We start from the raw sequence: 14,640 nt of genomic DNA on the forward strand, positions 1-14,640 counted from the left end.
GCCTGAGAGCACGGGCACACATACGGCTTGGACTCGTGGGGGTTGGGGTTGGGCACAGGGTCGGTGAGCCGCAGCTCGAACTCGGCGCAGCGCAGGTGGGTCTCGCGGTAGTGCTGGATGAGGGCGTAGATGCTGGTGAACGTGACGTTGTCAGTCAGGAAGTACTTCATGGTGCCCCCCTCCACGGTGGAACGGATCCGGCAGTGCTGGACGCGGCCCGACCGCCTGGAGGGAGAGATGACATGAGCCCCGAGGCCGGACCCCTGGCCCTCCCCGCACCGGGGTGGGGGTGGGGGTGGGGGGTGAGGGTGGGGGGGGTGAGGGTGGCGGGTGGCCAGATCTGCAGCCAGGGCCATGACGGGTAGGCACCGCGTGTGGCCCCAAAGCCCTCCCTCTGCTCTTAGAACAGGCTCGGGCTTTGGCGCAGGCTGGTCCTTTAACCTGGATTCCAGAACATTCTACCTACTTCCCCCACCTACATTCACTTACATAACTCCTACTCTGGAGCCAGATGGCCTAGGGGTAAATCCTGACTCGGCCCTTTATGTGCTGAATGACCCTGAACCAAGCGGCCTGTCCTCTCTGGCCTCCACATTATCATCTTTGCGGTCCGTCCCCACTGAGCTGTCCTGAGGACTGATCACACACAAAATGTGCCTAGAATGCCGCCTGGCACGTGGCAAGCATCCTGTAGGTGTTAGCTGTCAGTGTCTTATAGCCGTAGCCGTATGCTGTTATAAGGTTATAATCCTTCCAGTCTTCATTTTTTTTTAAACATTTATTTATTTATTTATTTATGATAGAGAGAGAGAGAGAGAGAGAGGCAGAGACACAGGCAGAGGGAGAAGCAAGCTCCATGCCAGGAGCCCGACGCCAGACTCGATCCTGGGACCCCAGGATCGCGCCCTGGGCCAAAGGCAGGCGCCAAACCACTGAGCCACCCAGGGATCCCCTCCAGTCTTCATTTAAACACCACTTCTTGGGATCCCTGGGTGGCGCAGTAGTTTGGCGCCTGCCTTTGGCCCAGGGCGTGATCCTGGAGACCCGGGATCGAGTCCCACGTCAGGCTCCCGGTGCATGGAGCCTGCTTCTCCCTCTGCCTCTTCTCTCTCTCTGTGTGACTATCATAAATAAATAAAAAAAATAATAATAAAAAAAAATAAACACCACTTCTTACAGGAAGTCTTCCCTGATCACTGTCGCCCTTGACATTACCTTCCCTCTCTTACGGACTTCTATAACGTCTAACATTTTTCTCACTGCACTTATCACAGCTACAATTATAGATCACTGATTCCTTTTTCACTGTCTATCTCCCTGACCAGACTTAATCTCCATCAGGACATCCCATCTGTCTGATTCCTGCACCCAGCACAGAGCAATCCCTCAACCAATACCCTTTAATGAATGGGGGCGCCTGAGTGGCTCAGGGGTTGAGCGTCTGCCTTTGGCTCAGGTGGTAATCCTGGGGTCCTGGGATCGAGTCCTGCATCAGGCTCCATGCAGGGAGCCTACTCCTCCCTCTGCCTATATCTCTGCCTCTCTCTGTGTGTCTCTTATGAATAAATACATTTTTTAAATCTTAAAAAAAAAAAAACCCTTTTAATGAATGAAGGTACTAAGTGAGTGAGTGAGGAAGCTCAAGACAGCTCCATAAAGCCACCTTTAGAATCTCTATTTTAGGGACAAGGAAATGGAGATTTCAAGAGGTTCAGTGACTTACCCAGGGGCAGCCACCTGCTCTAGTGAGGGGGTGGGGGTGTGAGTGAGGCCACATTGTCTTTAGTGCAGAGTTAGATCCTGTCTTTATTTAAAACATTGATGATAGGGATCCCTGGGTGGCGCAGCGGTTTGGCGCCTGCCTTTGGCCCAGGGCGCGATCCTGGAGACCCGGGATCGAATCCCACGTCAGGCTCCCGGTGCATGGAGCCTGCTTCTCTCCCTCTGCCTATGTCTCTGCCTCTCTCTCTCTCTGTGACTATAATAAATAAATAAAAATTAAAAAAAAAAAAAACATTGATGATAATGTGTTCATCGTGGATTTTTCATTACCTCTAATTTTTAAAAAATATTGCATTGAAATATCACTAATCTTGATTCCTGCTAAGTTTTTTGAGCCTCACCAGCCTTGGCCCACCCCTGCCCCGCATGGACCCCTCAATGAAGTCTGGGGTTCGGGTCTAGGCCTGAGCTCGCTCGCACAACCTGCCACATGGGCCCCCCACCCGGCCAGCTGCGAGGGGAAGGTGGCATGCCCCTACCAGAAGGACAGGGTATAGTCATTGGGGAAGGTCTTGCTCTCCCGCACAAGGAAAGTCCCATCCTTGCCCCCGGTCTCTGCACAGTATTCCTGCAGCAGCTTCTCGGCACTCGTCCTCTTCTCTACTTTCTTGTGGAACCACTCCTCCCCAAAATGCAGCTCCGTGGGGGGTATGTCCTGGGCCACAAAGAGATGAGGAGTTTGTAAAAACCTACCCCCCAGCATGGCCAGACTGGTCCCTCTGTGCATGCTAGCTTCGGGGGCTGAACACCAGACAGGCTGGCTTCACCTTGCCCTCACCCCAAGAGGTCTGGAGAGATGGCTTCCACTGCCCTCCCTTGCCTGCCACCACTGGTGGTGGTGGCCTCCTGAAGCCCGAAGCCCAAAGACATGGGCTAAGAGGTCCCGGGTACAGGTTTTGACTCTATTGCACAAGGAGTCTGAGAGTCATAATACCCTGGGGGCTGCACTCAAGAAATAGTACCAAGGACGGCCAGCAGCCCCAGGGGAGAGGGCAGGGAAGTGGGGAACCCGGCTGGCCAGAGCATCCACATGTCCTCCCCTCTCACCCAGAGCACAGGCCAAGCAGGCCCTTCAGAGAGCAGGAAAGCCCCCCTGAAGCTCACTGGTTGGTCAGCCAGCCAATCAGAGAAGAGCTGGCTCAAGCCAGGCAGACACTGGTACCCAAAGAGGAAGAAGCTCTTTGGGCTGAGGATGTCTGGCCCCATGGGCCATGGGAGAGAGGACAGGTTAGGAGGTCTCCCTACCTGGGGCAGCTCCTCTTCTGCAGTCTGCTCAATGTCATCGCTGAAAGACAGTTTGGCATCGGCGATGGCACAGTAGTGTCGAGTCCATTTCTAGAAAGGGAACCCAGCATCAACTCTCCCCTCAGCCTTTGCCCTCAACACCACTGGGGCCAGGAGCCCTGCCCAGCATCACCCCAGCATTTACGAGAGATGCTCCTTTCCCACTTTCGTAGAGTTTATGATGGTTTCATGGAATTCAATTCCCTTCAAGATGTTTCCTCTAAATATCTATTTTTGGGTTCTTTTGGCATTTTCAGGACTTTTCTTATTCAGTGTGTCTAAGGGTAGATACAACTAAGTATCAAATTTCTAGTTCATATTTAATTTGAAGCCTTTTATGAAGGAGGGCAAGGTTTTTGGGGTTTCATGACTGTCTTTTTCTATTACATCTGCGTTTTAGGACTTTCAGGGTTTCCCAACCAGTTTGTCTAGAGACTCTTCAACATCTGTGACTTAATTCTTTAAACATTAATACTTTTCATTATTTCTAGGATGTCAGAATAGAGATTTCAAAATAGACCTAAATGGATTTGTACGTTACGTTAAGGGATGTGAGAAGTGGCACTGGCACTCAAAATGCATTCCTCTCACCAAAATAAGGTTTCCAGTGGAAATGTCCTAGACTGAAAGGTACTAAGGACTTAGGACAATCAGATGCACTCTCCCATCCTGGACTGAAACTTGGGCCAGAAAAAGGACATCAGTGGACAAACTGGTAAAACTGAATAAGGTCCATGAATCAACTAGTAGTATTGCTCCAACGTTCATTTCCAGTAATTACACTCTGGTTGTTACGTTTATGTTATGTTATGTTAGTGTTTGGGGAAGCTGAGTGAAGGCTATATAAAAAAATCTGTTGTGTGTATGTGTAAATGTGTAGTACGTTATGTGGAATAGAAAATTATTTCAAAGTAAACCATTAATGATACAAAAAAAGGGTCAAAACAGGAGTGAGAGGAATATTCTCAGAGTTCTCTAGTAGGTCTCAGATGCACTCGAGGCTCTGAGAAGGGGTGCAAGGAGACCCACCTGGTCGATGGAATCCCACATATACAGTTCACCCTGTTGCTTGTGCTCATCTTTCTTGTCCTCCATGTTGACATCCACGTCCCCTCGGGGACCCAGCTTCTTATGCTGAGGGGAAAAAATACACATAGCCTGTCTCCTTAAGACCCAAGTTTAGGATCTTTGAGCTAGCAAGCATTCATCCACATCAGCCAGCCAGCCAGCATCTACCCACAGCATCCACCTCAGGGCCTTTGCACTGCCTGTTCTCTCCACCTGCCTTCTCTCTCACAACATTCAGCTCTGTGCTCAGTGTCCCCTCCTCCAGTGAGCTCTCCCCAACTACTTGGTCTAAAAAGAGCCCCCACCTCCCTTCCTATCCCTGTCACTCTCTCATCCCTGAGAGTTATTTTCCATACTCTTGGCCCTTTGTGTATCTATGTCTGGGTCTTCTGTCTTCCCTGCCAACAAAATATAGGCTCCATGAGGACAGGACTTTGTGTCGTCCCCTGCTGAATCTCCTGTGGTAGCTTGGCAGATAGTAAGTGCTCAGTAAATATTCAGTGGATCAGTGATACCGCCTGCACGTCCCACATTCTCTGGCACACAGAGGGAAAGGCAGGAACAGCCAGTCTGGCAGCCCAGACTGCAGGGCTGTGGACTGCGCACAGGATATGCAGATTTAAGCTGCTTTATCAGCTCGGTGACCCTGGGCAGGTGGTTATACTTCTCTGACTCTCATAGTTCTCATCTTTAAGACTAAGACAGCGACCACAACAACCTTCATCCAGATGCGTACTGACGCCCACCCCGGCAAGTATTTATAAACATTGGTTCTGGGGGGCGCCTGGGTGGCTCAGTGGTTGAGCATCTACCTTCGGCTCAGGTCATGATCCCAGGGTCCTGGGATCAAGTCCCACATCAGGCTCCCAGCAGGCCTGCTTCTCCCTCTGCCTCTCTCTCTCTTTGTGTTTCTCATGAATAAATAAATAAAATATTAAAAAAAAAAAACAAGATAAGAGGATACCAGGTCCCCTGATAGCCTTGTGGGACGGAGCTCAGACCGTCTAGAACACTCGAAGAAATGACCTCTTCTATGCTCTAAGTCACTGTATATCTGGTCTCTCTGTCCTAGTAATACAGATCCCCAGACCTCACCCCCCTTCCCAGCATCCCTGGCACTCTCAGGCATGGCTGATCCTTCATCTCTCCCCACAGCACTTGGCATGCACCTCCTTCATCCCATTAAGCACACACAACCTTTTGGGGCAACTGTCCACCTCCAGTCCATGCCCATCTCACACAGTGGACTGGGGTCTCCTGAGGGCCAGAGGGGAGCCCGGGTCAATGGCACACCCCCAGCAGACACCTGACTTAGACCAGAGCATGTTGGAGGTTTGCCTAAAGAATCAACGAATGACAGTTAATAGTTACAGGGCACCTGCTATGGGACAGATGCAATCCTAAGCATTTTGCACATATTTTTTCACATTATGCTCACAGCCAATGCGGCAGGCTCTACTATTAACCTCCCAAGACCAGTGAGGACACAGAGGTACCTAGAGGTTAAATGACCTTGCCCAGGGTCGCTCAGAGAGTTAGTAAGGAGAGCTGGTGTGAGTCCAGGTGGTGGAAACAGGAGCCTGTGCTCTGAGCCACTGGCTCTCCTGAATGTCAGGCCACCCAAGGCCACCCACCTTGATGATGATCTTCTCCCGCAACTGGCTGGGGGAGGGCAGCTGGTCAGCACTGGCCTCCGTGGGCTTCGTCAGCAGCTGGTCGCCAAACACCTCCTTGAACACCCTGGCCATGTGGCGCTGCTGCTCCACGCAACAGTGCTCCTCGATGGACAGGATCACGGGGAAGCTGTGTGCAGGAGGAGCCAGCTCAGCTCAGCGGGAAGGAGGGCAGAGGTCACTGGTTTCCCAGCACCAGCCTCCTCCAGGCTCCAGAACCAGGGAGGGACTTGCGCTTTTGGCCTGTAGGGGGCGCCAACACTCAGCTGAAGACTTGTTGGGAGTGAACCAGAGGATGGAGGCCAGGCAGGTAGGGGTGTGTGTGTGTGTGTGTGTGTGTGTGTGTGTGAGAGAGAGAGAGAGAGAGAGACAGACAGACAGACAGACAGACAGACACACGGGGGCGGGAGGGGGGGGCATCTGTCTGTCCACCTTTCCCTTAAAGACAAACCAACAGGAAATCAGCCAACCGACCTTGAAGTGACAAAGGCATGGTCTTTGATGGCCTGCACGACGTCATCAAACTTGATCTTGGTGGTCCGTGTCCAGCCGTGGTAGATGATGGGCTTCCCGTCGGGCCCGTCCCAGCAGTCCACTGAGGAAAGAAACGTGTAGTCTCGACATCTGGCCATCACTCTCCACCTCGAGAGTCCAGTGACGGCAGTCACGCCGCTGGTGGGTGGCTGTGAGCTTGGCCCTGACCCCCACATGGCTCAGTTACTAGGACACGGGGCCCACACCCAATAATTATCTTCAGGGGCCAGAAACACAAGGATCCGCATTACTTATGAACAACCATTACTTATGCGGTGACAGGAAGGCTCTGGTTGCTTATTTAAAGGTCCCCAATACATCTGTCCAAAAGAAATTAGTTTCAATGTTTCCTTTTTTTAAAAGACATTTATAATGTAGGATTTTTTTCTGATTTCACTTGGCTTGCTTTTTCCGCTAGTGGAAATAACACAGAGCAATGAGATATTTATTTTTTAAAGTTCATAGTAAAATATTCAAACAGAACTAGATTATGTAGAAGGTGAACATCCCCTCTATTTTCAGCCCCCAGAGGTAACAAGAGCTGACAGTTTCAAACTTAATTTTTTCACATTTGCTTTCTCCTGGAGGAGGGCCCATACACTAGGCAACCATCCACAGGAATAGGTGCTATTAAAGTTGATGCTATGATGAATGTGTTCAATAGAACTGGAGCCCACATCAGGGCTCTGTGCCTTTTCTCAGCCCAGTACAGCTGCAGGCCTTCGGTGGCACAGTCAGGCCGGGAGGGTGAGGGGTGGGACGGGAGGCGGCAGGCTCCTGAGCATGTCCAGGGGCCTGGATCGTCTATTCCCTGGTGTCTCTGAGCAACTATGAATAGAACAGGCAGGGTGGTATCCATGGCAGGGCCAGCAGCAAAATCACAGAGGGCTCCTGCCTTCCTCTAAGAACAGCCAAGTGAAGCTGAAGGAGGAAAGCAGTATAACAAAGCCATCTCTGGTCCTGGTGTCCCAGCCCTGCCGTGACATCAGGACATTCTCTAGATGTCCAAAATCGCTACCCAAGGGTTTCTGACTCCAACACGGCCAGGCTCGACACCACTCCTTGTCCTGGGGGGAAATCTTCTGGGGTAAGGCCCCTGGCCATTGGTGGCCACATCCCCCACTCCAGATGCTATGGGCACCTGGGTTCTCCTTCGGCCAGTCCCATGCATTCCCAGGACTCGGGCCTTTCAGACAAAAGCCTTGGGCAGCTACATGGTAGACCTCAATTCACCATAAGCATCATCTCCACCAGGAAAATGGTACTCACACTCAATGCAGCGACAGCCCATCCGCAGGCAGCGGATGTACGCTTCTGTGGATGACTCACTCCGTAGCTGGTCACCAGTGAGGTACCTGAGGGAGAGAAGGCAGTGGCCATGTGTGCGGAGGTTGGCACCTTGGGGCATTTTGGGGAACTTCTCAGCCCAAGTGCCCAACATCTTGAATTCTTCCTCTCTAGAAAGATCTATGGTCAGGATCTGGGCCAGACATAAGTAATCATGTGGCCATACCAGTCATGAGCCTTAGGCTGAGGCCACAATCGCAGGATGTGGTCAGCAGCCACCTTGGCAATCCAAGGGAAAGATCGAGACTCAAGACTGCATAATCTTTGGAGGAGAACTTGGTCAAAGGGTATCAGGAGTGAATCAGACATATGATAATTAATTAATGATCCTACCCGCCCCATGGTGTCCACTAGGCTCTCAGTCCAACGATGGGCCACCATTTTGGTGTCAGGGCTCCTCGGGTCTTGAACTCACTACTTTGAACTATGTCTACCAAAACGGATATATAAATGCATATTTGTATACACCCTTCTCCTCTTCACATCTGTAGCCCCTCCTTTTAAGAATTCATGTCCCTTCATTGTCCTCTGGATTTGCTAGAAGTCAGCTCTCTAAGCCAATGGACATGGCGGGAAACAGAGAACCATGCAACCAATTTGCCCCTGAAAAAGACGTGACCTTCTAAAATGCCTTCATTCTGACTCCTGCCTGTGGTGACACTTGGGAAGGTAGCAATATGCTGCTCTCCAGATGCCCAGGCCAAGACTTACACCTTCTCGTGTTACAGACTAAATATGGGAACCTGAGTGCAACATCCACTTCTCTCCTCTCCTGTCACTCATCATCCTGGATTCTACAGTCTGATCTTAACAGATCCCTCTCAGTTCCTCCTGCCCCTGGACCTTTGCACATGCTGTTCCTCCTTGCCTCACCACCTGTTCTTCTCTCATCAACTCCTATTCATCCTTGAATCAAAGGAAGACTTCTGGGGTGCCTAGGTGGCCTAGCTGGCTGGGTGTACGACTCTTGATTTTAGCTCATGATCTTGGGGTCCTGAGATTGGGCCCTGCATGGAGCTCCATGGTGAGTGGGGAGTCTGCTTGTCTCCCTCTCCCTCTGCCCCTCCCTCAGCTCTAGTACTTGCCCTCTCACTCTCTCTCTCTAAAATAGATGAATAAATCTTTAAAATAAAACAAAAAAAAAAAGGAGGACTTTTCCCCTCCAAGTACATGAAGACAGGGCTGCTCCTGCTCACTTCCCTGCTGTATCCCCAGCACCCAGCAAGCACAGAGCCTAGCACAGGGCAGACATTCAGTGAGTATCAGTTCAATAACCAATTCAGTTGCTTTGCTGTGGCTACTAAGAGATGTCTATCAAAACCAGCTTTGCCAACTTGCTCTTTAATGTCACAGAAAAAAAACATGATTCCTGCAAATACCAACTTGGAAAGGGTTGGGGGTGCGTTCCCACGCCCCTCTCAGAAGCTTCTGCACAATCTAGTCTGAGCAGTGTGGCCCTGCACTTTGCCTGCTCCCACATACTTTCCCGGAGCAGGGCACTGGTGCCCCAACATCCTGCCCTTCGGCTGCCCGTCTGTCACAGGCTCACCGAGAAACTCACGTGTTATGCGAAGAGGAGATCCAGTAATGGGACAAGGGGTTGTTCATGTCCTGCATGTCCACCACGTCGTACTTGTCATCCCAGATGCTGTTCTCCCGTGAAAACAGATACGTGAGGAACTAGGAGAGTCACAGAGACAAGATCATCACAAGGATGAGGAGGATGGGTGGCTCCTTCTGGTCTCTGCCAACATAGGGAGATTGGCAGCTCTGATATGGGAACTCGGAAGATGGTCTCCAGGCCTCAGGGACCCAAATTTGTAACGCAGAATGCTCAGATTGCAACAGGAAATGCGGACACATGTTTTCACTCACCTAGGTGTTTTCTTTTTAATGTGTATCCTAAAATAGTTGATACAAGAGTACATGCCTCCCACATGTCAGTTTTCAGGCATAATACCATAAACATCTGTGAACTCACCACCTCAACTTAAAGCGAGAGAACATCACCAGTATCATAACATCTAAAAGGCAGGAAATTTCCTATTCCAATTCCTCACTCCTTAAAAAAAAAAAAAAAAAAAAGACACCTGGGTGGCTCAGCGGTTGAGCATCTGCCTTTGGCTTGGGGAATGATCCCGGAGTCCCGGGACCGAGTCCCACATCAGGCTTTTTGCGTGGAGCCTGCTTCTCTCTCTGCCTGTGTCTCTGCCTCTCTCTGTCATGAATAAATAAATTAATTAAAAAAAAAAAAAAGATTGTGTGACACCAAGGGTACACTCTACTCTGCAGCCTGGGAAGAGCCTTACACAAGGCAGCAGCGCCCCAGTTCTGCTCACATCCCCACATCCCCAGCTGCTTCACCCAGGGCCAGATGCAGGTGTCCCATCAACCTTCAAATCTTGTTGCTGTGGTTGTTAGATGCTCCCTGGTGGCAGACGTGCTCTGGCGGGGAAACTAAAGAACCCGCCCAGGCTACACAGCCAAACAGAGAAGATGAGCCAAACAAAAGGCTGTAATTCAGAACCTAGAAGAAAATGAGCTCTTAACTAACAGAGTCAGTCTGGGGGCAGATGAAGCAAAGCCCTCCAAAGGAAGAAACCGGAAAAATAAACTGCAGAGGTCAGAGACGTGGATCACAAAGTCAAGCCAAGTTGACAAGGAGCCCACTCACCTCATCGACAAACAAGAAGGGCTCGGCCGTTTCCCTCATGGTGTCATCAATAAACTTTGTCATCCGCGCGCGGACTTTGTTCAGATCCTGAGCCCAAAGCTCCTTAGAATGATAAAGAGAACAAAAAATCATCAGAAAGAGGACTGGAGGGATCCCTGGGTGGCGCAGCGGTTTGGCGCCTGCCTTTGGCCCAGGGCGCGATCCTGGAGACCCGGGATCGAATCCCACATCGGGCTCCCGGTGCATGGAGCCTGCTTCTCCCTCTGCCTATGTCTCTGCCTCTCTCTCTCTCTCTGTATGACTATCATAAATAAATAATAAAAAAAAAAAATTAAAAAAAAAAAAAAGAAAGAAAGAAAGAGGACTGGATGGGCAGCCCTGCTGGCCCAGCAGTTTAGCGCTGCCTTCGGCCCAGGGCGTGATCCTGGAGGCCTGGGATGGAGTCCTGCGTTGGGCTCCCCGCATGGAGCCTGCTTCTCCCTCTGCCTGTGTCTCTGCCTCTGTGTGTGTGTGTGTCTCTAGTTAATAAATAAATAAATAAAATCTTTAAAAAAGAAAAGAAAGAGGACTGGAAAAATCCTTCAACTCTCAGGGTCCAGTTTGCATCAAAGACCAAAAATATCAACCTTTCTAGATGCGTATGCAATCAAGTGCCACATACTGCACATTACTCTGTACCTGATGAACATTTTCTCTAAAGGACCAGAGGGTTAAATATTTTAGGCTTTGGGTCACAACCACTCAATTCTGCTCCTGTACTGCAAAAGGAGCCATACACAATACATGCACAAATGGGCATGGCTGTGTTCCAATAAAACTTTATTTACAAAAACAAGTGGTGGGCCAGATTTGGTCCACGGGCCATAGTTTGCCAATTCCTGCCCTGTGCTAGCTCTTAACATTTGTTAGTGTGAAGGGGCCAGCGAGCACAATTATGTCCGACCGCCAGCGTTGCTCACTTGGCTGACCCTGGCAAGTTACATACCCTCCCTGTGCCTCCTCATCTATTGCAGGAGACTAATACCGATGTGCAGTTTCTGTGAAAGCCCATATGAAATAAGGTTATGTATTTAACACAGCATCTGGCACGCAGAGACTGCTCCAATCCTGGCAGCTGGTGTGAACAATCCTCCTCCTCCTATGGTCCATGCAACCCTGCAGGTCATATGCTGTCACTGTCATTGTCATTTGAAAGACAAGGAAACAGAGGCTCAGGATGTCACATGACAAATCCCAAGGTCACAAAGCTAATAAGTAGCAGAGTGGGGACCCTAAATAGACACAGAATATGTCCTCTCCTGCAAGTCAGCCAGGCAATGCTGATCAGAGGCTTTGATAATGTCTGAAATACACATTCAGCTGTTCAAGAACAGCTTCCGTGGCTTAGAAATGCAGAAGCCTGTTACAAAGAGAATATACGTATCAAGTAACTTTACTCTTTTCCTCTCTAATCCCTAAAAGCCCATAGATTCACAGGCAAAAAGATGAAACATGACACACAGATTCAACTTTGATCAATGTTTGATGGATTCTGAATATTGTAAAGTCTCTGCCTTTAAGGATAATAAAACCAAATGCGCTACCAGATAGGTGTGTGGTTGGATGGGAAGGGTCGGACCAGGATGTGTGAAAGAAACAAAAGCATAAGGACAGATACAAATGAGGTGGTGAAGGAATGGCCTTGTTGGCAGGTGGGTGGGATATCAGCAATGAGCCTTGCCGTTGGTGCTTGCAAATCTGCTCGGATAGGGACACAAAACAGCCCACAGGCTGGGGAACAGTCAGTTCATCTGCATACAAGATATTACAATCTTTGAATACCAGAATACAAAACTCAAATCATAGGACACCTAATGCAAACGCCTCCCCAGACCTCAATGCTCCCCCAAAGCCAGCGGCTTCCTCCTTCCTTCTCCTACAAAGCTTTTTCATTTATAAAAAGCATGGGTGCTTTGCCAGTGTAACCTGGAACTGGCCTAGCTGTGAATAAAGAAATCTTCTGCCTAAAGGAGCTTAAGACACCAATATTCTGGGGGTTTAAAAAAAAGCATAGTTGGTGTGGGGTGATGTGCCAGGCAGCTATAATAATGAAATTATTAGAAGAGGGAAGGAAGGGAACGGTGATGGGTCTGCACTGGGCATGGACTGTACGCCAGGCTCCATGTCGAACCTTCTTTACGCAGTGGCTCATTTTGAACTCCCACAACCCCAGGAGGTACATATTACTCTCCATGTTGTGTAAGTGGAGAAACTGAGACTTCAGGTCATTAAATACCTTGAACCGACAATGAGCCTGAGACCAACCCAGGTACGTCAGTTCTGGAGTCTTCCTTTTAACCGCCTGGTTCTACAATGTCACCCACCTCCCCAGAGGTGGGCTGCGGCACATTCAACTAGTCCTCCAGTGGGAACTTTGAGGTTAGTTCCAAGTTTTCATTTCCATTAAGAATTCTGCGATTACTTCCTTAGGATAAGTTCCTAGAATGGCAATTATTTAATCGAAGTATATAAACTTTCCCCCCAAAAAAAGTTTTTAATTGCATATTGCCCAAGGGCTCCCTACAACCCTTATATGAACCTGCACACCAAATGGTAGGGATCATTCTACAGGTGAGAAGCCATCACCCTGACCAAATGTACTCAATGGCCAGCTTTGCTTCATGCATCCCACAGAGCACCAGGGTCTGCTTGGGGTCCCCATTCTTGACATCAGGGGCCACCTGGGTTCTAACTCCCCACTTGCAGAGAGAGAGCTCCTGCCCCACACCCCCAACCTCTGAGGGCAGCCCAGGAATGGGGCCAGGGCATGTGTAATATTAAACAGCACCAGCTGCTGAATTCTAGGGGATCAAACTACTTTCCCCAGGAATTTAACAATTTGACTTATAGCTTCCTACAAACGGAGTCATTAGGGCAAGGAAAAGCATGGCCAAAAGAGAAAATCATGTGCTCCTCCCTCTGCTTTATGCCGCTGGTACCACAGCACCCAGCACCTAAGGTGCCCAGACAGGGAGGGCATTTGCCCCTTCCCTGCACCCCATTTCAGCTCTAGTCTCGGGTGGAGCAGATAATCCCCCTCTTGATCACTCGTTCAGCTCCACATGGGGAAAACATGGTCTCTCCACGTCTTCCATGTCCTCCACTCATAAGGCACCACAGCAGCTTTGCCTGGGCCTCCGTGTGGCTGGCCTTGTGCAAAGTGTGTATCTCTGCTTGTTATTTACTATTGATGATATCGGAATATGGGAAATGCATCAGGTGACGGTAACGGTGTTGACTGTAGAACGGGACTATCGTGGTTATGTTTTGTGGATCTGTAAAAGAGACATAACTGAAGTATTTACAAATGAAATGATAACGCAGTATGGGGGTTGCTTTAAAATATTCCAGTGAAGAAATGAAGAAGAGGGGAAAAGGAAAGGAGGCACGTGGGCGTGGAATGGAGGACAGGTGAAATAAAATTGGAAAAAACAAGCATAATTTCCTAATCTGAGCGATGGGTACATGGTGATCCCGGATGCCAGTCTGTCCACTTTTGTCTTTGTCTGAGATGTTCTGCAATGGAATTTTTTTGAGAAGCAGATTAACTGAATATTGCTATGAACTTAAAATGGCTCTAAAAAAAATAGTCTATTAAAAAAAACCCAAACAATTAAATAAGGAGAAAAAATAGTAAAGGCAACTCCAGTGACATATATAAAAACTTTAAATATATGGGGCACCTGGGTGGCTCAATTGGCTGAGCATCTGCCTTTGGTTCAGGTCATGATCTCAGGATCCTGGGATTGAGCCCCACATCTCCCACATCAGGCTCCCTGCTCAGAGAGGAGCCTGCTTCTCCCTCCCCCTCTGCCCCTTCCCACCCCCTTGGGCTCTAATAAATAAAAACTTAAAATTTTTTTCAATATCTATGTGAATATGCAGGTATATTAATACTCATACACATCCACGAAGATCATTACAATCTGACGAATTCTGGGAAGTAGGGTTCCCATCCCTATTCACAGAGGAAACTGGGGAGCAGAAAGGTCAAACCATCGACCTAAGGTCACACAGCTAGGAAGAGGATCTCGGGATTCTCTCAGCTGAGCTCACAGGTTCTCCACCATGGCACTACTGACATTTGGGGCCGGGTAACCCCTTGGTAGGGGGCTGGTGACCTGTGCATTTCAGAATGCTGAGCAGCACCCTTGGCCTCCACCCACTAGATGCCAGAAGCCCTCCCAGTTGTGACAACCAAAAATGTCTGCAGATATGTCCAGTATGCCCAGTTGGGCA

The 14,640-nt window shown here is 49.4% G+C and overlaps 1 protein-coding gene across 1 annotated transcript in view; it reads right to left on the minus strand.

The window, feature by feature from the left end:
• PLCG2 (phospholipase C gamma 2) overlaps positions 1-14,640 on the minus strand; it is a 150,416-nt gene that overhangs the window by 55,181 nt on the left and 80,595 nt on the right. Inside the window, exons 9-17 of the mRNA XM_041771700.1 lie at positions 10,363-10,464; positions 9,250-9,368; positions 7,611-7,696; positions 6,282-6,402; positions 5,769-5,937; positions 4,096-4,200; positions 3,028-3,117; positions 2,262-2,437; positions 25-225 (exon numbers count right to left, since the gene is read on the minus strand). Coding sequence (XP_041627634.1) covers positions 25-225; positions 2,262-2,437; positions 3,028-3,117; positions 4,096-4,200; positions 5,769-5,937; positions 6,282-6,402; positions 7,611-7,696; positions 9,250-9,368; positions 10,363-10,464 — 1,169 coding nt within the window. The remainder of the gene's footprint in view (positions 1-24; positions 226-2,261; positions 2,438-3,027; positions 3,118-4,095; positions 4,201-5,768; positions 5,938-6,281; positions 6,403-7,610; positions 7,697-9,249; positions 9,369-10,362; positions 10,465-14,640) is intronic.

Source organism: Vulpes lagopus, chromosome 10 (genome assembly GCF_018345385.1).
Source record: "Vulpes lagopus strain Blue_001 chromosome 10, ASM1834538v1, whole genome shotgun sequence".
In the NCBI taxonomy this organism is placed as follows: Eukaryota; Metazoa; Chordata; class Mammalia; order Carnivora; family Canidae; genus Vulpes; species Vulpes lagopus.